Genomic DNA, 22,193 nt, shown 5'->3' with positions numbered 1-22,193 from the left:
GTAAATATTTGTTTTTTTTATAACTGCAAACTTGAATAAAACACAAAAAGATTTCAATTTTTTTTTTCATATATCAGAATAGTGTAAACCCTTAAGCAAGCGTACGGTTACACGATACCCGTGCGCTCGATGAATTCGAGAATATCTCCTTTAAGTAACCACGCGGTTACGCGACACGCGATGCCTGTACGCTCGATGAATTCAGGCATGTCTGCTTTAAGTAGGCACGCGGCTGCGCGCGATGCCTATATACGCTCGATGTATTCAAGTATATCTGCTTTAAGAGATATGCAGCTACACGATGTCTACGCGCTCGATCAATTTGGGCATATCAGCTTTAAGTAAGCACACGGTTACACGACGCCCGTGCACTTGATACATTCGGATACATCTGCTTTAAGCAGGCATATGATTTTACTTGTTACATATTTCTTATTATTGTTTAGCTTATATAATATGTATAACGAGTAAACGACTTGGAAAGAAATATAATTCTTATATTATTAAATGAACTGCTAAGTAAAATGAAAAAGTACATATAATGGTAAAGTTTTTACAACTTTATTTTAATGTATATATATTTGGAAATTAAATGAGATTTTAGAGTTGTCAAATTTTTTTTAATTTATAAGTCAATAGTTCTCTCTCTTTCTCTTTGTGCAATATAATTTATTGTATAAAATACATACTTTTAAATCAATTAAAAAATAGTTTAAAGAACAAACTTGTTAACTTAGAAACTTAGATAATTAAACATAAAAAAAATATATATATATATAATAACGTTTATAGTGTATATATTTTAGAGTAGGAAAGAGTTACACGCAGTAAATAAAATATAAAAAAATTAAATATTCATATTAATGTTAAATACATGTATGTGTGCGAAATGTGATCTATATCTATAATTTTTATAGTAGGTATAGCATGGACATGCACCAAACAGTGATTTTATCGACAGTGTCGAAAAGTGGTGTAGCTAAATAATTCTCATAAATGTATATGATGGCGTTACTATATGAAGGATTTAAAGATCCCATCGAAATTTAAGTGATTTCCAGGCTTATCTCTGTTTTTAATCTATCGCAACGTCTGTTGAGAGATTAGTACACGAAAACGTTAGTATACAAACAATTTTAGCGAAATCAGAGAAAAATCTTTCTGCTTTAACAGTTTGTATATCTGTATTTGTCTTGTATTTGTATATTGTATTTATATTTGATGCAATTTGGTGCAATCTCTCAGCTCTCATTCATTTCACTTTTTATAATTTAGAACTTTTCTGAAAAAGACAGTTTTGTTTAATTCATTTCAATTATTCGAGAGTTGGTGATTTTTCTTATATAATTATATTGCATATATATATAACAAGCACTGAAGAAAAATTACAATTGTACTGTGAAGTGAAAAATTATAGACCATGGCTGCAGCAGAAGTTGAGGATGACATTTATGCAGGATATGATGATTATTCAGCAGTATATAAGGATCTTGAGCAGGATGAATTATTTCAGGAGGTTATCAAATCAAGTTATGGAAAGAGATCAATAGTAAGTATGATGATAAGTCATTATATTTCTATTGCCAGACAGAATTCTATTGCCAGATAGAATTCTATTGCCAGCTTTGTGTATGATATCTAATTTCTTATGTAATATGTATTTATTAGTAAATCTTGCAATGCAATATGTGTGATTAATACCTATTTATTGATAAATCTTGTAATGCAATTATTAATAATATCTCTTGTGTTTTAATAATTTTTCATTTGGTATTTGTTAACAGTTCACTCCAAAGACACCAGGCACAGCGATGCGTTTTGGAACATCAAGCAGAGTAAGAGAACACCGCTCTACTATATCTAGCTTTTGTTATATTTTTCTAATTTATTAATTTTATTAATGTTATTATAATTTTTTATATGATATAGTTCCAAGTTTAATAGAATCTATCTATCTTATTTTATTTTCCCAGTTTCAAAGAAGTGGTACTGCCATATCTATGCAGCCTATGACTGGTGGGCTTAGACCTATGACAGCAGTAAGAAGTGCTGGATATACTAGTCAACAGACTTTTGATCCTCTTAATATGGGAAGTAGCGTCAAAGGTCCTGCACCTCCATTGGAAACTAATAAAGAAGACACGTAAGACTTGATATTTGTATGCATATTTATATATCTGTATACTTTGATATATTTTTATCACATACACATCATCCAGAGAGCATCATATTAAAATATCTTTTTATGATTTTTTTACTTAAGACCGGAAGAAAAAATAAAAGCATCGGAAAGAAAAATAATGGGTTTGATAGAAAGCTCTGCGGAGGCAGCTTCTGAAAACAACATGCGGATCGCCTTAGAACGCGCGCGCGAAGCTTCCTCAAGGGAGAGAGCTCTTATACGATTGCAGGAACAAGCCAGTCTCAGTGATAATCATAATATAGACTTGACATTTGCCGTAAGCTCATTGAAATTTCTTATATTTGTTTTATATATTCGTATATATATATTTACAAAATTTTAAACTCTTTTTCCAACAGGTGCTGTTTAATTTGGCAGTTCAATATACAAACAATGAAATGTATACAGAGGCTATAGCGACTTATCAAGCAATAACAAGGAACAGGATGTTTAGCAATAGTGCGAGACTTAAAGTCAATATGGGTAATATTTATGTGAAAATGGGCACGTTATCTCAAGCTATCAAAATGTATAGAATGGCATTTGATCAAGCTCCAACAGTCCATAAGGATCTAAGGTGAGTTTACATTCATTAATTTATTTACAGTTAATAATTGCCAAAGAATATAATTATTTTATGTCATTATCGAAAATATTATAAACTGGGCAAATATTTCGCAGAATAAAGATCATGCATAACATGGGAATGTTATTTGTGCAAATGGGTCGGTTAGAAGAGGCGGCTAATAGCTTTGAATGGGTGATGAGAGAAAGAGCTGAGTTTAAAGCGGGCTTACATGCTGTTTTATGCCATTTTGCATTATCTCATCGCGATAAGATGAAAAGAGCTTTCTTAGAATTACTAGAAGTACAACTTAATGTAGATCAGGAAGACAAGTATAGCATAAATCCTGTGAGTTTTTGGCACAATTGTGTACTCTGCTTACTAAAGCTATGTATTTCTCAAAACGTTGCCAATACCTGCACCACTACGTATCACAGTGTGTATCAACTTATTATCCATAAAGGTGCACATATTTCACATAACGACACATTCCTACCAATTGCTTTCTTTTATCAAGTATTCAATATTTAAACTTTTTTTTATATTTTTTCTTTCTTTTGTTGAGATGCTATTTATTTATTGTATATGAACATTGAATGATGATTATATGTAAATATTTATTCCCATATAATCTTTTGTTTATACATAAATTATATAAATCTTTCTCTCATATATTAGTCGATATTATATAAGTATACTTATTATATAGTTTATATATTTTCTTATTTATGTTGCGTAGGATGATGCTACATCTAATATATTAAATGAAGTTATAAAGAATGATAATTTATCGAAATTGGAAAAGGAAATGAAATTGGAAGCTGAGAAAAGTATACTTTGCGCAGCAAAACTTATAGCGCCCGTTATTGAAGATACACTTACAGCTGGATTTGCCTGGTATACCTTAAATAATTATTAACACTTAACAAATTATATCTCATTGTAATATCTTAATACAAAATATATAAATTCTTTATATGAATTCTCGCAACTATTTTAGGTGCGTCGATGCGATAAAATCCTCGGCTTATGGCGTTTTAGCCGCTGATTTAGAAATAAACAAAGCTATGGTATTTTTGCACAATAGGGAAACGCAACTGGCAATAGATACATTAAAGATGTTCGAAAATCGCGACACTAAAGCTAACAGTGCGGCAGCAACTATGCTTTCATTCATCTACTATCTTGTGAGCAAAATTTAGAAATATCTATTAAATATCGGTCTGTTTCTTGTATATAACAAAAAAAATTATTTAGCAAGGAGATTACGATCAAGCTGAAAAATATGGCGAAGCAGCACGTAATGCTGATGCATACAACGCAGCAGCCTATGTTAATTTATCCGCTTGTGCAATACAAAAGGATGAACTGAACATTGCTAGAGAGCTATTGCTATGTGCATTAGAAACGGATGCTAGTCATGTACAAGCTTTATATAATTTAGGTAATGATTTTATAAGATTAGTGTTGCTTAATATTACAATATTATTTTGCACAAAATTTTCGTATTCATTTTATGTGTAATCAAGAAATGTGTAAATTAATACGTATATTATTTTATAAGTATTAAAATCTTCTTTTAGGCTTAGTTTATAAAAAACAAACTATGTACGAGGAGGCCTTAGAATGTTTTTGGAAAATTCGTAATATGGTGAGGCACGATCCACAAACGTTATATCAAATTGGTCATCTGTATCAGCTCATGAACGATGTGGACCAAGCATCTGAATGGTATTTTGTTAAATTAAATTATATATTGTTCTTTATGTTTTTCTTCAATTTTGTGTAACTAATTTTTAATATTTATATACCATTATTATTTTACTAAAAATTAAAATTTTGCATTAATTTATGAACGTAATTAATATGAATTTCATTTTTTGCACATATTGCAGGTATAATCAATTATTAGGTATATTGTCATCTGATCCAGGAGTTTTACAGAAACTGGGAGAAATGTATGATTCAATAGGAGATAAACAGCAGGCATTTCAGTTTTATAACGATGTGAGTGTATATTTTCTATTTCTGTTTATTATTTATAAGTTATCTTTGATTGTCTATAATTGTATTATCAATATTTTAATTTATATTTATTAACTGTGTATATATTTATTACAGTCTCACAGATTTTATCCTGCCAATTTTGAAGTGATAGACTGGATTGGATCCTATTTCATATCGATGCAGGTATTGAAAATATTTTATTATTAACAATATATTGCTTTTGTGATAATAAATGAAAAATATTCTACATATATCTTAAATTCCTATTTTAAGGTTGCTGAAAAGGCATTGATTTATTTTGAAAAAGCGGTAGAACTCGCGCCAGATGAACCAAGATGGAGATTATTAGTTGCTGCGTGTTTAAGACGCACTGGACAATTTCATAAAGCTCTCATGGAGTATCAAGATATTCACAATAAATTTCCTGATAATATAGAATGCTTAAAATTTTTGATTCGACTGTGCAGCGATATGGGTTTAAAAGAAGCACAAATGTATGTAGCTGAACTGAAGAAGGCTGAAAAAGCTAAAGAATTAAAAGATAGGCAAGGTTCAGCAAGACCAGGTACAACAGGTATGAATATTTTAATTTATATATATATATATATATATATGTATGTATGTAAGTATATATTCAGCAGTTCAATTTTGTAAGATCAGTCGTTTTTGTCTTATAAAAAGGTGAATCTATGGACCATTCTTTTAGATTTTTTTGTAAAAAGATAATAAATTATGTTTCATTATCATTAAATTAGTACTAACTATTGTTTCTGTTAAGTATGTGCGATAATTATTTATTTTCTCTGACTTATAACTAAATTTCGATCAAATATTTCGTGTAGGATCTAGAAAGAGCAATAGTGGCACATCATCGCGGGCTGGTTCAGGACTGAGTGTACTATCAGATCACAGGCCAAGTCCGGATCGACGACCGATCTCAGGCCGAAACGATTATCAAGGTAGAATCATCAAAAATTGTCATGAAATATCATCAAAATCATCAAACATTTCATGGAATATAATCACTTTTCGTATATTCGATATCTTCATTATCTTGTTCTTTAAGAACTCTAAGAATATATGTTTTCAATATAAATATATTAAATCTATAATTACATATATTTTTTATCTTATAATTTTATTTCCATATTTTACACATATCTCTGATAATGTAATGTTTTATAATTCTGGTGAGAAATATTTTACCATATAATTATTGTAACATTATGTGATTTATGTGGAAAATTCAATGGTTATTCAATTATTAATGCTTTAGCATTATGCACACTTCCATTGAAAGCAAACATCGACAAAGGTGATCTACAGGTGGTACACGAGCTACTCTAATGGATTGAATAAATGATGGATAGCTGCAGCCACTTTTACTAGTCTATTCTTGTTCTTTCTTTATTACTTAATACTCGGCAAACAGTTATATATTACTGATTCGAGCTGTGAATCTAGGAATAGACATTATTAGGCTGTGTTATATTTGCATATTGTATCAATCCTCTAATATATAATATTTATATTGATTATGTAATTTCAAATCTATTTAAGAGTATGTCTATGATTTATATATTTATTTGGATATTATTAGAATCATGAAAGTAATATTCTTGCTTTTCGTTTTCCTCTTTACATTTCCGATTGTTTTCAGGTATGAGTTACATAGATCCTATAGGACCTCTCCCTACTAGGCCTATGACAGCAGCCGGAAAACGAGATGATGATTTTGGTGATGAGGAACTCGGAGATGATCTATTGCCCGAATAATAACATCGTATTGGTTACATTACTGTTATATAGATTTATATGTTTTTTAATATATATATATATATATATATATATATATATATATATATATATAAAATTAGTTGAAAAGAGTACAAAATATACAAATTATATTATAACAACATGTGTTAATATTTAAACCATATATTTCGAAATAGTAAAAATATCAAAATGAGAATCCTGAAAAAATTGACAATTTTATTAAAATAAATATATTGTATTAATTATATTCTCTCACTTTATTTATGTCTTAAATATATTGTATTTTTGGCTATATGTAATTTCTTTAATGTAATTTTTGAAAAAATTATATAACAGTATCATGTGTGCACATATGTTATATGCTTAATTCTTTTACTACAGGATATTATCGTTAATATTAGCAGAACAATTTTGAGTTAAGTGTTTATGTTATAAGTGTACTCACAGTTATATATAATAAAGTTTTTATATATCAGTTTATCTATTAGAATGTGTAATAAAGTCTCACTTGTAAAAAATTTATCCGTTTGTGAAATTATATATATATATAATCGCTGAGAGAGAGAGAAAGGTGCGTGAAATGTTCTCCATTGTATTTTTGAAGCGCGGTCAACTATACGAGTTGATTACATTTGACATCTCTTATTAAACATATGTCAATGCCCCGTGATTCGCAGAATCTCTTTATCGCATATTGCGTATTATAGAATTATAGAATCATTTTGTACAAAATGAATCATAAATGTTATTTCTTTATGATTCTTTAAAGAGAGATTTATGATATTAAAATATATTTTTAATAATTATATTTTTATATAAACTTACACACACATACACATGAATTTTATACACAAGTTTGTAGCAATATATGTTAAGACAATGAACCCTATATTATTCCCTTATAATACAAATAATACCATATTATTTAACTTTATCGGTACGATATTACATACAATATTTCTTCCAATCGAAACATATTTAGAGATGTAAGATGGGTCTTTACTAAAGAGGAATGATTTATGCTGTTAGGGCAATTGCAAAGATCTAAATTTAAACACACATATCGGCCGTTCTAATCAAACTCCATTCAGCTTATGTAGTCTGTCGAGACGGATGTTACTTTATTGCTTGTCCGTATATACAGGGTAAATTTCAAACGTAACAGACTGAATATTTTGCTATAACTAAATGAAATATCGAGGTCCGGTTATTGTTTCGAAGCGGACAAATTTTGATAAAATGAATTTGATTTTGGATGAACGCGTAAAAAAACCGGAACTCTATATTTCAATAATTGTCAAAATATTCGGCCTGTTACGTTTTAAATTTAGCACTCTATATATATATCTACACATATGTTTTCATACGCATTTCCATGCATTCTGATACAATTTTCCGTTACACCTTTTATCAGATGTTCTTGCAACATTTTATAAATGATTATATATATATATATATATATACATATATAATCATAATCATTTATGAAATCTTATGAGAACATTTCATAAAAGTTGTAAGAGAAAATTTTAATATATATAGTAACAATTTATATTTATTAAAACTTCTTATATCGTTATATTTAAAAAATAGGACATTTATTTTGTGCCGAAATTATAGATATTGCCAATTAAATTGCTTCTTAATTTGCTTACGCGATCAATGTGTAAATATTTTCAGTAATATTTTTCTGAAATAAGCACTGATTGTGATTTTTTTTTCGTTTGAGATAACTATAACAAATGCGGTAAAAAATTAGATTTGAAGATAAAACGAGCAGAGATGGAAAAAACGACGGCGATCGATACATTGGGTCGTTTATTCAGATTCGCGCAAAATTACGTGTGTGTGTGTGTGTGCGTAGATTTGGTGTGCTGAGAATAAATAGATTGGTGTGACTGTCATGTGATGTGCGTAAATCACGTGCGACCATAAATATATCCGACAATATTTTATTCGGCTTTCTTAATCTTAATTAAATATTTTGTTTAAGGTTTAAATTTCGTTTTTCAAATTTTACACGCAGAAAATGATCCGAGGAAGCTTTTAAAAATTTGTATCTTTTGAAAAACGAGATTTGCCATTACCTAGTAACTATCGGTTCAATTGCTAGATACCAATTAGTGTAACATTAATAATGACAAGTAATAACAGTTTCTAAGTCCAATTAATCTCGCTTCTCGCTCGCCTAAATGAAGGTTAATGTTTGAACTTACGAAAAGCACGTGTTTTCTCTTATGCCACATTCTTCGTCAAGCAATGTCAGTGATCGATACACGCATGCCGATTTAATCAATTCATTAAACTTTTCAAACGTAATTTATTTTTAATCGTTTCAAAATCTTATAGGTTTCTGACCTCTAAAAGACTTCTGATATATAAACATTTTAAGATGTATTGGAGAATTATATCGACAATATAAATAAGTGTCAAAATATATACGTTAATAATATTCTGACACAAATTTTATTTTATTTCGAATTAAAGCGATTTTAAAATAATTAAAAAACTGTAATTATAAACTTGGCTCGGGCACACGTATCTCAAAATATCTAAAGTCAAAAAACTATATACGAAGAGGGGAAAAGATAACATTTTATTTGATCAAGTATTTATCAAGATTCCGCGAATCGAGATTCCGAATCTATCGATAACGTGTCCATATGAGTTCGACTTTTATTATATAACAATAATAATAGACTCGCACGCGAGCCTCTCTGTTTACGGTTACGTAGACGTCACGGGCCCCACATCCCGCATCCCGACCTCTCGCTCACGCATGCTCACGCATGCTCACGCTTTACGCGATATCGGGATATCAGTGACGTGCTTTAGTAGTAGTGGTGGACAGTGGCGGGCCCGGGTCGGCCGGTTGGTTGATCGCGTGGTACGCGGGGGGAGATCGTCGGGAGGCACGACCCACGACCAGTAGTCATCGCTCGGCCGTCGTGAGCACATTTCGAGCGGTTCCGTCCGCGTGTGTATTACTCGGAGGAGATCGGCCGAACCTCGTAGCGTCGTTTTGGTCATCTTCGTTGACATCGATTCGGGAGATCGTCACAACGGAAGCGCGTGTACGAGAGATCCAGGTACCGTATCACGATCAAAGTAATGGTTTGTCGTCTCTTAAAAACGCGCTATTAAATCTCGCTGCGACTGGAGAAAAATAATATCATCCACCACCTGTCGATACTCACGAGAGAGCAACGGCGTAGTTAAATTTTCCTCGACAAGCCTTTTAATATCCGACTGTTGAATACGAAATGTTTAGTTACGACAGGTTTATTTTGATGGGACGCTCTTGTAGAGTATAAATATATGTGATAATAGATTGCGTTATATAGTATAATGAAGGGTGGCATGATTCTATCGCTGTACTCGGATTCTTTTGAATGGAATTCTTTCGATTATGATATACGATTTGTCTTTTTTCAACAATTATGCGAAACTCGTTGATATTAAACGTAAATCGATATATATATATCATGTCATTTATATAAAATTCTAGTAATTAGATATATTTAAGAAAATAAAAGTCTGATTAGAAATTTATTTTTTTAATATATTTATTTTCTTTTCTTTCAAAAATATACACAGGCCTTTTATTTTTCTGCATTTTTGGAATTTTGCTTTTGCGCTAGAAGCAGAAGAAAAAGATATGCACCTATATATAATATACGATCTGCATTGATTTAGCGAATCGCGGAATCATTTGATCTTCCAATTCGGGTCACTTCCAAGGTACTGCTTTTGACATTGTAGCTAGCAATTTGAATTTTACGAGCGAGACATTCTACATTTCGACTCGAATGACTTGTATTGCTTTCAAATTAGATTATTCGATAACGATCATTTCTTCTTCCACATAATGTTAGCAATAATGATTATTAGAAAAATTAAGCGAGGTCATTATATAATAGAGAAATCGATACGGTAATGGCATCTTTTTATGTCGATAAATCGCGGCGATTACAGGGTAGCTTTTTTGGTTTTCCAACGAGATAGGCAGGTCGCGAATCGCGTTGTACGAATTGATTGATCGAGATTTATCATCGCTCCGATTTAGGGCGCTTATTCGCGTTAAACAACGGCGACGTTCGCTCGAATAATCAAGATGTCATCGCGTTTTAGATATCAGATCCGTATCAGTGCGCGGGCCCGCTTCTGCGACGTTTACTTTGCCGGTGAGAGAAGCACGTGGGTCCTTGAAATATTAAACACGTTGCATACCTCGTTTCGCCGGGCTATTATACGGTGTTGTAACACGTGACACTCGTTAGAAATCTTCCGCCGTCGTGGAATGCAGTCGCGCGATAAAATTTTCCCATACATATGTAATTTCCGTTTTCTTACTTTTCATTACGCGAACCTTTAATTACACGTTATCGAAATGATAAACGCTAAATTTCCTGACCGATTAAACGTTCTTAGACTGCCTATGTACCTCGGGGTTTACTTATCGGTCTCATAAGTCTTAAGTAGTTCTTTGTCAGATTGGAATAGTATATATATATGCTTATGATAAGCGATCGGAAACTTGGAAGAAATTCAAAAAATTCCACGATATTTGCGATGAAATTATATTCGAATTTTAATACCTTGTAGAAAGCATTTAATTGTCTCGACATATATTTATCGATCAAGAGATCGAATCATCGTGACTGCAAATGTGTATTATATATCTCATTGTATTTTAAAATCTAATTTTCAATTAAAATTGCAAAAAAAAAAATCAATCAATTATGAATCATTTCATTTAAAACTTTCACGCATTTCCTGATAAAAACTCGCCGCATCCTATATAAAAAGAAAACCTTACCCCCTTATGCTATCAGTTGATGCGATTCTAACACGTGAGTATTTAAGAGGTGCAAGTGAATTCACGCGCGAATTTTTGCACAAATAGCGAACTTACATAAATTTATGTATTTCGGGAGCGCGTTATGGTTTTTTTCCAGCTGATAGCGTGGTCGTAAGATATACGCAAGTTTCCTCGATCGTAAATACAATTTAGCAGCGCCGCTTTATCGTCACGTGTCTACGTTTTATTCCACATACGAGAATTTCTAAATACATCATATAATTAATGTAAGATCGTTGGCGGCGATATTTCGACCGTTTCCGCCGAATGACAGATGATATCGGCTCGCGCCTCGTGTTTCTCAGGGTGACGATATATTATTACGGCGTCAATTACAACTATGAATAAGAATCATAATAATAATTATTGTACGTCAGTTCGCGTGACATTCGTTGCTCTATTCATTTGACAGTACGTTATCACACCACGTAATGCAACTTTGCCTTTTATCTCGTTCCAAGAATTATAAAAGTTTGTCGTCTCAATTTTCATTCTTAGTAGACACTGTTATTTTTATATACGAGTGTTCTATTTAAAATGAGCTCTATATTTAAAACCTCTGCTAACCCGCGGTTAGTCAAAATTATCGTTGTCGTATTATTGTAACGAACCTCTTAGAAAGATGTTTTTCTTTTGATTGCAGTTACTCGCCAAAATTTCTCCAATCTATTCTTAAATCTATGTCGAATGCGATAAATACGTTCAGGGGGCAAACATTCGAGAATGCGAACCGTGCGGCATTCTTGCGTTTGACATCCATGCATCTCACCGGGATTTATTTGATGCCCTAGCTGATAATAGTCATGAATTACGAAAGCTCCATTATTCAAACGGTAGCCAGCTCTTTGGGGAAGCGCACTCGATTAGATAACCGAAGTGCACTTGACGCCAGGCCTAATCTCTCAAGAGTTGTACAATATCGACTAACATAAGTACGAGTATGCACATACATACGTATTATTCTTTAGGAAGGAAGATAAATTATATACGTTGCACTTCCTGCTTTTATTTTATAGCCCTATCTCGAAAATGCAATGAAATCTCGTTGGAACATCGAGGCTCGAATTTAAAAAAAATTTCTCGAATTTGATTTTACTTTGACTGAAATAATTAATATTTTTACTTATAAAAAGAAAAATTCTTGCTTTGATTCTATAACTCCGCGTTTGGTTATAGAGGACTTGTAAGATATACTGCGAATGTGACATAACACTTCTTTACATATTCATCTGTTCAAATATGAAGTGTTTTCTCTCTTCGTAATGAGCGCATTTGATGCACGTGACGACACTTTTTTCCAAAAATTCATACATTTTTTCTTTTAACAATACTTCGATACATAGCTATTTATTTTGGAATTGTAATTCCAAAAGAAGCATTGAATTCCTGCACTTTATTATTCAGCTAATTTTTAAATGAATATTGATAAAGTTTTGATTTGAAAGATATTATACATATAGATATATATAATTACTAAGATATTTAATATAACAATAATTTGAAAAATATTTTTTTTTAAGCTATATATACATATAAGATAAATTTGTGTAAAAATAGAATTAAAACCACATAATCTAAATCACGAAATATTTTATGCAACGTTTGGTATTGATAAAATTGCAAGCTAAATTATTCGGAATCCTTGCAGTTTCATTAATCTCGCAGCACGGACAATAATGTTGTGCTTACGTCAGATTCGCGTTAATCGTTGATGCGCTGATGGTTGCGGAGTGTGATAAATGAAGGATGGATGGTCGATGGCGAAGCGACAAGAGACGGCGTCGTGTATTGCCTGTCTACAGAGATAAAAGAGGCGCAGTCTCTCTGTAAAATTGCCGGCTCGTCATCGAAAGGGTGACAAACGAGTGTGCGTGTTGCACTCTGGATTAAAATCGTCACGGCAGGTCAACTAGCTGAATTATCTCGGTTGACGTTTTGCACCTTCCAATTGATTTCAATGGAGCCTCATTCGCCATCAGTTTGCAGCTAGGAAAGAACATTCTAAAAGCTTCGCCTTTTGCAGTTTCTCGTCTACCTGATCTCGCAAAATCGCACATCATCATGCACGGCGATAAATGTATATTCAAGCTAAATACCGTGATTTCTTTTCTACATTTCTCCGGATCATCTTGAGAGTAAAATTTGAGGAAGTGCATGTAGCGAGACAAGTATATGAAAATGAGAATAATTATTCATAAAGATGATACGCTATCTGAAATATCCAAACGAGCTCAAAAGATGGCTAGTTCGTCTTTCATTGTCTCGCTATTATATGTAAATGGCCATTGATAAATGCCTTGTTTTATATATATACAACGTAGCCTTGTATCGCTACCATCGACGTTATCTACTCGAAGGATTCATATTCAAACGCTCCCGACAGAATTAACATTCGTTCGAATGAACGATCGAGTTTGATTAAGAATCGTTATCGGTAAACCAGTTGAAAGCCAGACTATTCCAACAACGAAATATATACACATTTATATTATTTATATTATATTTGATCCCCCCTAGTTTAAATTCTCTGTATTGTCATTTGACATTCTTTAGAAACATCTAAAGACCGCTAATCACGATTAATTTTAATTAAAGTGCCGCTTTCTTCTTTTCCGAGATTTTAATGCGGTCCATTCGAGACTGTAATAATTCATTATTGCCTTACTAATAATTTACAAATTCACATCATACTATGTACTTATAATATAAACTTAAAATTCGGTGATGCGAGGTTCATGAAACATTTAGCTAATTAAGTATTTCTCCATGCATAATGGCTGATGCAACGCGTTCCACTTCTTCGGATTCTTATTAATCGCGAACGCGTGAAATTGATTTACAGCAATACGCAATGATATGATACAGCGCGAGGGGGATTCTATCTTAGATAACGCACAGGATTTATGAGCATAGCAAATCGTGTTATGTTAGAAATTTCGTATCTTAAATCAATCGTTATAATTTTTCGAGCGGAAAGAATAAACATAATTGATTATTGCGTATTGTATGATCTTATTAACATAAGTTTAATCGTACATTTTCGCAATTTAATAGTTTACGAAAACATTATTTTTGCATAATATTCAAGATAACAGAAATGTAAAATATGTATAATATAGAAAAATAATATGTAAAATAATATTATTTTTTCAACAATTTATATCAATAAATAATTTGAATTTTAGTTTTTTCATAAATCAATTTAAACGAGAAACTTATTGTGGCTAGAAATATGTAATTGACAAGAAGAATAGAAAATATTTAAAAAAAATTAGAGATTTTTATCTTTTATATTTTTTATCTGATATCTAATTTTATTTTTTGTATATACTCTTATAATTATAAGATTATTTTAGAAATATTTGAAATTAATTAAGATAATTAAATTATTTAAGAGTAAAATCAAAAAATCTTTTCTATGGGCCGTAGATATTATTCACAATTCTAATCATAAAAAATGCAAGTTGTAATCAGGAAAACAAGAAAGTCGATTTAACCGTGTTAAGAAAGAGAATGTCAACCTCGTTCGGAAGAAGAGAATACTCGATAGATAACGATTGTGCTCTCATTAGGCGAGTATACGTCATGTATTGATAAAGTGTGACCGTCTACTGACCCTGCCGATACATAAAATTACATTTGCGTATAAACTCGGAGGTGCGTTGCGTATTGCTAAATCATCGCGATAATAAGAAAACGATAATTAAAAAAGAGGACGTTATGTCTATGCAATATTAGCTACAATATTTTATTTAGAGTGTAATCAGTATATTATTATAGACATTTATGTAACACGCCGCGATTTTACATCAATTTATTTGAAGTAGAATTTTACTAGAGACACGAAGTATCTTTAAGTTTTTATTGAGATGAAATATTATTTTTGACGATACTGCTTTATTCTTTTAATACCATTTCTTTGTAATAGTATAGATGTGTACACACGTTTCTCTATTTTATATCAGCTTTTTTTATATATATTTTGCAATTTAGGAAATGAATAAAGATTGCTAATTAACGAAATAAAACAATTTCCAATTATTCCGTATTTAATTTTATCAAAAATTTATATTTTGTAGGAATTATATATGTGATTAAAACGAGATATTTCTTGTTTTGCTATTTCTATTGCTTCGAGCTAACTTTGATATTTTATAGACGTTTTCCTGATTACATATCAATGTTTTCTCTCCTTTTTTTTTCAGAAATTCGATAAGGTTTCGACATGGTCGTTCCAACGGACCATGCGCTCCATGAGGCGATTCAAGTATCGCCGCTGATACTTTCCGATGATATTAGACGACAAAAAGTGAGTATAATATATGTTTGAACTTTATAGCCGATACATATTTTGTATTGGTAAACGTATACGCAACATTTTTGTTTATGAATATAATTGTTATAAGATCTCTCCTATCTTAAATGCTTAATTTCATAAATTGTTTACCCTGAACTTCTGCTCTTTTATACTTATCGTGCGATAGAGTTAAAAGCTGATATATCAGAATCATGCGCGATAAAAATGTATGTAAATAAATGATACTTAACATACATTTTTAAATAAATTTTTGCTGGAAAACAAGTTGCAAAATAAATTATTTCCTGTTATGTGTTTGTTGTTTTTCGTAAATATTATTTATCTAAAAATAAAATTTACAAAGAATATTTTATTGAGAAATATATACATCTTACGTCATTAATTCAACTATTCCAATCACTTTTTTGAGTTATTATTTTATTTCTCTTTAACGAATATTTGACATTTAAAAGACATACGGCTTTACATATTAATCAATGTCATATATAACGAGATTTTCTCTCTCTCTTTTCCTTATGCAAATAATATATTCAAAATAGTTTGATTAAAAAAAAGATATATGAAGCAAAGAGAAGTTGCTCTTGTTTAGATTGTACCTAAGTTTGTTTTCTGATGTTAAAGCATTATTGCACCTGCCTATTTTTCATGTTCGGCACGTATTAAGAAAAAAAATGACCGTTCAATTATTGCATTTCGTTATCAACTCAATTCTGAATTATATACAAATGGTAAAGAGAATGAAGTCCTTAATCTTGCGACATTAATTCAAAGTTCAGTGACACGAAACGTACGGATATTTATGCTAATCGCTACCGCATATACGATTAGATATCGTATCAGATGTTCTACATGCTATTATACATGTACAAATGGTTGAACATAATAAAAAATTTTTTTTCTTATGAAAATTTTTTCATTGAAAAAAAAGAAAAAATCGGATATATACTTCTCTGATGGCTAATATTTGTGAATTATAAGAGATGAATTATAATATCTGTAAATTGCTACACAATATTTACGCAATACATATGAAGAGATTACACGGGTATTTTCGACAGACATTATTACGGGCATTGGATCGAATAAATCTTGATAGTGAATTTTTTTTCAGAACAATGTCGAAGAGATATAAAATCATTAATTGCGTGTCTTTCTCTTTGACTTTCTTTTAACAAGTTCTCTTTAATTATACCGTCTCCAAATTTTGGAGCAATAAGAAAGGATAGAAAAAGCTCCTTATAAGTTTATGTTCGATCAATAAAGAGAGTATATACCCGCATATATATCGAATCGAAATTTTTCTCTTACTTTTGATTTACAATCCAACATCTATTTTAATATTTTAAGCAATCGGATCTCTCTTTTCTGAGAAACTATTTAATCTATAGTCGAAAATTTCTCTTTTAAATTTTTAAAAGTGGACTGAAGTAGAGTATCAAATAAGCAATAAATGAATTAATTTCTCATTTAAAGATTTAAAAGAGGAATTTTTGATAAAATTATGGATTAAATAGTTTCTCTTAAAAGAAAAGAGAGATCCAACCACTTAAAATATCAAATATATATAGAGAGGAGAGTTTCTATATAAATTAGATATTAGATCTACCGAAATTCTTTAATATCCACAAACGTAAGAAAATTGAATTTGAAAATAAAAATAAAATTTCGACTCGGATAATATTGTATCGGTCGTAATTACATTCGTGTGTCTCGCATTGAGACGCAGTTCGAGTAAAGATGGATTAAATTGGATGATGGGTTATCGCGGCTTAAATGTCATAAATCGTCGATTTTTATCTCGCCCTCTAAGCTACAGGGTTATCAAGAGGGAATCCCGTGTTGTTAAAAGTTCAAGGCATGTTAATAGTTTATCGGTGTAGATGACAATATTGACTCCGGCAAGCAATCGAATCGAGGAAAGAAAACTGATCTTTGGTTTTTTATTCATAATAATTTTTTTTCCTAAATTTACAATTATGAATCAATTTTATTTCTACGGAAAACCCTTACTCCTTTAATATTAAAACAAACATATAAATGTACATATAGCGAGAATTGTACGATGCAAATTTTATTAAATTTGCATCATAAATTTATTCCATCAGAGAAAGAATTTAGTGACAGCCGTTAATAATGCAATGCGATTGAAAAAAAGTAATTCTATAATAATATTTCTAAATTAAGCCTAAAAACCATTTACTTTTTTACAAAATAAGATCATATTTTTTTAGACGATAAAGATGTTATTGAAAGATCGAAAGAGTTGGCGCATATGTATTTTCTTTTTTACGTTTAATATTTTTTCCACAATTTACTACACGTTTAGTTGCATCGATAAATGAAATACAGTATAGTCTAGTAGAGATGCGTGATATTCGAATATATACGGTGCATTTTTAAAAATTATTAATTCATATAAGAAAAATAATTTATACAAATTCATTATACTAATTCCCACATTGCATTAGCATTACTATGAATAATAATAAATAACTGTTCTTAATACACGTGCTTAAAACGCATAACACGTAATAATTGGACAATAATTTAGTGATCACGTCACGGAAGAAAACTCGAACGATTACATCTATCCGGATATTATAAATCTCTTGTTTATTAAATATAATTAATTCTGCACTCTCAGATTGCTTGACGTTACAAACAAGCATTACGTGAGTAATATTTCTTTGATCTATCTATTTAGAACCCTGTTAGAAACTGCATAATAATACATAACGCGACGTTGTAAACAACGCATCGTGTTTGAAGCTCCATGACATATATATGTCGAGATATCGTCAAGATTTACGGATCGTACATTTTTCTTCTCGTTGCGTGATGATGAGAAGATAAAGATTACGGTCGAGATACACGTGTTATGTGCAACATGTTTTTTAAAAGGGGAAAAAAACTCTGTTTGCAGATTGAAAATCATACAGCGAAAATGCGATTCTCCGCGGCAACCGCCAGGAAAATACAAGACGTCTTTATTTCGGAAATGAATAAGGGAATCCATCAGCAACCCTCTTCGTTGCAAATGGAGAACACTTACATACCGGAACTGCTCGATGGAACAGGTCATTAGCGAGGTTCCCATATTTAATCCCGCAATGAGATAGCGTATATCGCATCGTATTTTTTATATCCTGAGTTAGAAGCCTTAACAAAGACATTCTCGGCAAAGATAGAGAGAACGAAACTAATTAATATCTCATTTCGATGATAAAGTACAGAATCAAAGTATTATAATGTGTCGATATATTGTAATTATGGATAATTAATCTTTAAATGTCTACTAAATTTCATATGCTATGAGATTTTAATAATTTTTTTATACCGAAGGTAAAATATTTAAAATATATTCGCAAAACTTATGCAAAATTATTTTATAAAAAAATTGCCTTTAAAATTTTAATGTTATAATATTAACGTAAGAAAAATATATATTTTTAGTTTTTTTTTTATTTAAAAGAAATTTTATTTCATATTAAATATTTAAAGATTGAAAGAATAGAAAAAAGGAAAAAAACCGCAAAACTTAATCATCATTTAATATTGAGAGATTAAAATGCATACTTGAATACTTGCAGAGGAAGGTCTTTATTTGGCGCTCGATCTTGGCGGCACCAACTTTCGCGTACTCCTGTTGGAATTGGCTCATGGTGCTCCCATACGACAGGAAGTGAAGCGATACTACATTGGATCCGAGTTAAGGGTCGGCTCGGCAATCCCTCTGTTTGATTATCTTGCTGAATGTGTCAGTGATTTCGTCATCGCTCAGGGTCTTCAAGATGTAGAGCTTCCTCTCGGTAAATTGATCCTTCGGTATCTATACAGCCAGGATATTGAACACACGAAATCTTTAATTAAATGAGAGCCACCGCACAATTATCTATAAATAGCGATCTCGCGAAGAGATCATTGAAAAAATTGCAAGGAGAAAACAATTTTTTTCTGTTGTAGAAAACTGACAGAAAGATTATATATTAATTAATATAACCAGTTACATTAGTGTAATTATTTATACTTTGGATTATTTCCGCACTTCACATTCGTTCCACTTCCAATCTTGATAAGCCACATTTATGCAGGTTTCACATTCTCGTTTCCGATGATCCAGCACTCGCTGGATGTCGGTATTCTCGTGACATGGACCAAGACTTTCAACTGTCCCGATGTCGTGAATAAGGACATCGTGAAGCTCTTGCGAGAGGCCCTGGACCGTCGAGCCGATACGAAGGTGAAGGTCGTGGCAGTCCTGAACGATACCACGGGTACCTTAGTACAGGGCTCAACGTTGGATCCCAATGTAGCGATTGGACTTATCCTGGGAACCGGCAGCAATGCTTGCTATCTAGAACGAGCCGACCGGGTCGAGCATTGGGAAACCGAGAGACACGGCGAGAGAGAAGTGAGTAATCGATATCACGATAACGTATAAAATATATAAAAATGTATGTTACAATTTTTTGATATCGATCTTTATTTGATAAAAATATTTTTAAAAAGCAGCAAAGTTTATCTTGAAATTTTTAATAATTTTTACGCTATTTGTTTAATAATTTTTTACATTATATACTTGATATATGCAGCCGTAAATTATCAGTCTGACTTTCGTCACTCCAGGTTATCATTGATATTGAGTGGGGAGCTTTTGGCGACAACGGTGTTTTGGACTTCATCAAAACGGATTTCGATCGCGAGAACGATGCCAATTCTCTTATCGTGAATTCGTTTACGTAAGTGAATAAATCTCGTTGCATTATCTCTGATTATGTTGTAATTATTCTGTTTGTGCACATACGTGGAGTGGATATTATTTCTGATAATATCATATTTTAATCAGAGTTTGTCACTATTGGTTTATCTTGGTACGAATAAAATTAAGATTTTGGATATCAAGCTTGATTAATTAAAAATGACTATAATTAAGATTTAACAATTAATATAATTGACGTTTTTATCAATGAATGGATAAATAACGATGATGGTAAATAATAATGATAAATAAAATTTCTCCGGAAAATTCTTCCTAATATTATATAAACCAAGAATTTTAGAGAAAGATGCGCGAAGAAACCTTATATTAGAAAGACTCTCTCTCTCGCGACAAAATTAGTTCCTAGAACGCAATGGTTCGTATCTAAAAAAACCTTTGTATCATTATGGCTTCTTTCTTTAGATTTGAAAAGTACATTGCTGGCAAATATCTCGGTGAAGTGGTGCGCGTGATACTTGCGAAGTTGACCAAAGAGGGGCTTTTGTTTGTAGGAGAAACTGCACTACACAGACTTTTTACACCCGGCTTCCTTACTACCGATCTGGTGTCGCACATCGAACAGTAAGTCTTAATCTCCAATCGCTTAATCCGTAAAGATTTATGGCGTGTTACACGCTTATCGTTTTGTGACTCCAGGGACTCTGTGGACGGTGGTAATAGCAATACCAAGGAGGTTCTCAAGAAATTTGGCATCATTCCGGATGAGGACGATATCAAAGTCGTTCAATACGTGTGCGAGGTTGCCTCTAATCGCGCGGCTCTATTGGTATCGATATGTACGTTAATAAAGTTACTTAAAAACTGCGCTCGATACAAAGATAATATCTCGTTGATGATTTTTGCCAAAGGCATTGCGAGTTTGCTGGACCGTATTGATAAGGAACAAATCACGATTGCCATAGATGGATCTCTCTACAAACATCATCCTCGATTAGAGAGTTGGATGAAGCAGTATATCTCGTTACTCACCTCGGGACGACAAGTACGTAGATAAAACGAGTATCGATGGGAAAGTCGCTTGCGCTTAGAAAAACATCATTGTGTAGCTATAAAAGCAGAGAGAAAATAATCGATGTCATCACAAAGTTCTGTATTCAAAATTCTAAATGCGCTATCTCTAACACTAATATATAATTATATTTTTTATTTTCTCTCTTTATAAAGATAATAGAAAATAATATTTTTTTGCTAGGTGAATTCTTTCATGGTTTTCAATCATTTTGATGAAAGTTCTTTTTTTCTTAATATAATAATTTATTTATTTTTCGAATGTGCAGTTCAAATTAATCCACGCGGAAGATGGAAGCGGCAAGGGCGCCGCACTCATCGCTGCTATCGCGCAAAGACTCCAGAAGCGATTACAATAATCGTGAATACAGTAAAACGTTCGTTTGTGTTGTCGCATTATTATTATCATGGTAAAACAATATACAAATTGTCGATAAGCATAGAAATATCCCAGCAGGTTCTAAATCACAATATCGTTATAAATTTCTTTTAATATCCATCAACATCAATTCCAATACTTATATCGGATTGTAATATATTGTACAGGTGTTGATTGAAATCAATCTAAACGTTACGGAATTACATTAGGATATGCTTGTATCGATCTTGCACAAGGTGTTAAAAAGATAGGGGTATCGATTGACTGAACAATGCGGGAAACATCTGTGCGCGTGTGCCATTTTAGGAAAATAAATA

General features: G+C 31.6%; 2 protein-coding genes across 3 annotated transcripts; both read left to right on the top strand.

Annotated features, from left to right (window-relative positions):
* The first annotated feature begins 1,026 nt into the window (after positions 1 to 1,026).
* On the top strand, positions 1,027 to 6,768 carry Nompb (intraflagellar transport protein 88-like protein nompB). Of its 2 annotated transcripts, none has more exons than XM_070304259.1 (17): positions 1,027 to 1,118; positions 1,418 to 1,549; positions 1,785 to 1,835; positions 1,974 to 2,143; positions 2,264 to 2,459; positions 2,542 to 2,759; positions 2,864 to 3,095; positions 3,487 to 3,644; positions 3,748 to 3,934; positions 4,005 to 4,191; positions 4,331 to 4,478; positions 4,643 to 4,754; positions 4,869 to 4,937; positions 5,028 to 5,328; positions 5,597 to 5,713; positions 6,415 to 6,594; positions 6,625 to 6,768. In XM_070304259.1, the coding sequence occupies exons 2-16, from the start codon at positions 1,421 to 1,423 to the stop codon at positions 6,528 to 6,530; spliced, it is 2,391 nt and encodes a 796-aa protein (XP_070160360.1). In that variant the 5' UTR covers positions 1,027 to 1,118; positions 1,418 to 1,420; the 3' UTR covers positions 6,531 to 6,594; positions 6,625 to 6,768. The 2 variants fall into 2 exon arrangements, with proteins under 2 accessions (XP_070160360.1, XP_070160362.1); XM_070304261.1 differs by having other exon boundaries at positions 1,039 to 1,172.
* A 2,621-nt stretch (positions 6,769 to 9,389) lies between these two features.
* Positions 9,390 to 21,968, top strand: LOC138937662 (hexokinase type 2). Its single transcript, XM_070304146.1, has 10 exons — positions 9,390 to 9,619; positions 15,597 to 15,700; positions 18,633 to 18,786; positions 19,300 to 19,518; positions 19,801 to 20,120; positions 20,336 to 20,448; positions 20,892 to 21,050; positions 21,126 to 21,265; positions 21,338 to 21,471; positions 21,767 to 21,968. The coding sequence occupies exons 2-10, from the start codon at positions 15,617 to 15,619 to the stop codon at positions 21,854 to 21,856; spliced, it is 1,413 nt and encodes a 470-aa protein (XP_070160247.1). The 5' UTR covers positions 9,390 to 9,619; positions 15,597 to 15,616; the 3' UTR covers positions 21,857 to 21,968.
* Positions 21,969 to 22,193: the final 225 nt, after the last annotated feature.

This window comes from Polyergus mexicanus, unplaced genomic scaffold, assembly GCF_030449975.1.
Source record: "Polyergus mexicanus isolate NDT 795.1 unplaced genomic scaffold, iyPolMexi1.0 SCAF_11, whole genome shotgun sequence".
Classification (NCBI taxonomy): Eukaryota; Metazoa; Arthropoda; class Insecta; order Hymenoptera; family Formicidae; genus Polyergus; species Polyergus mexicanus.
This window is presented reverse-complemented; position numbering and strand designations above follow the sequence as displayed.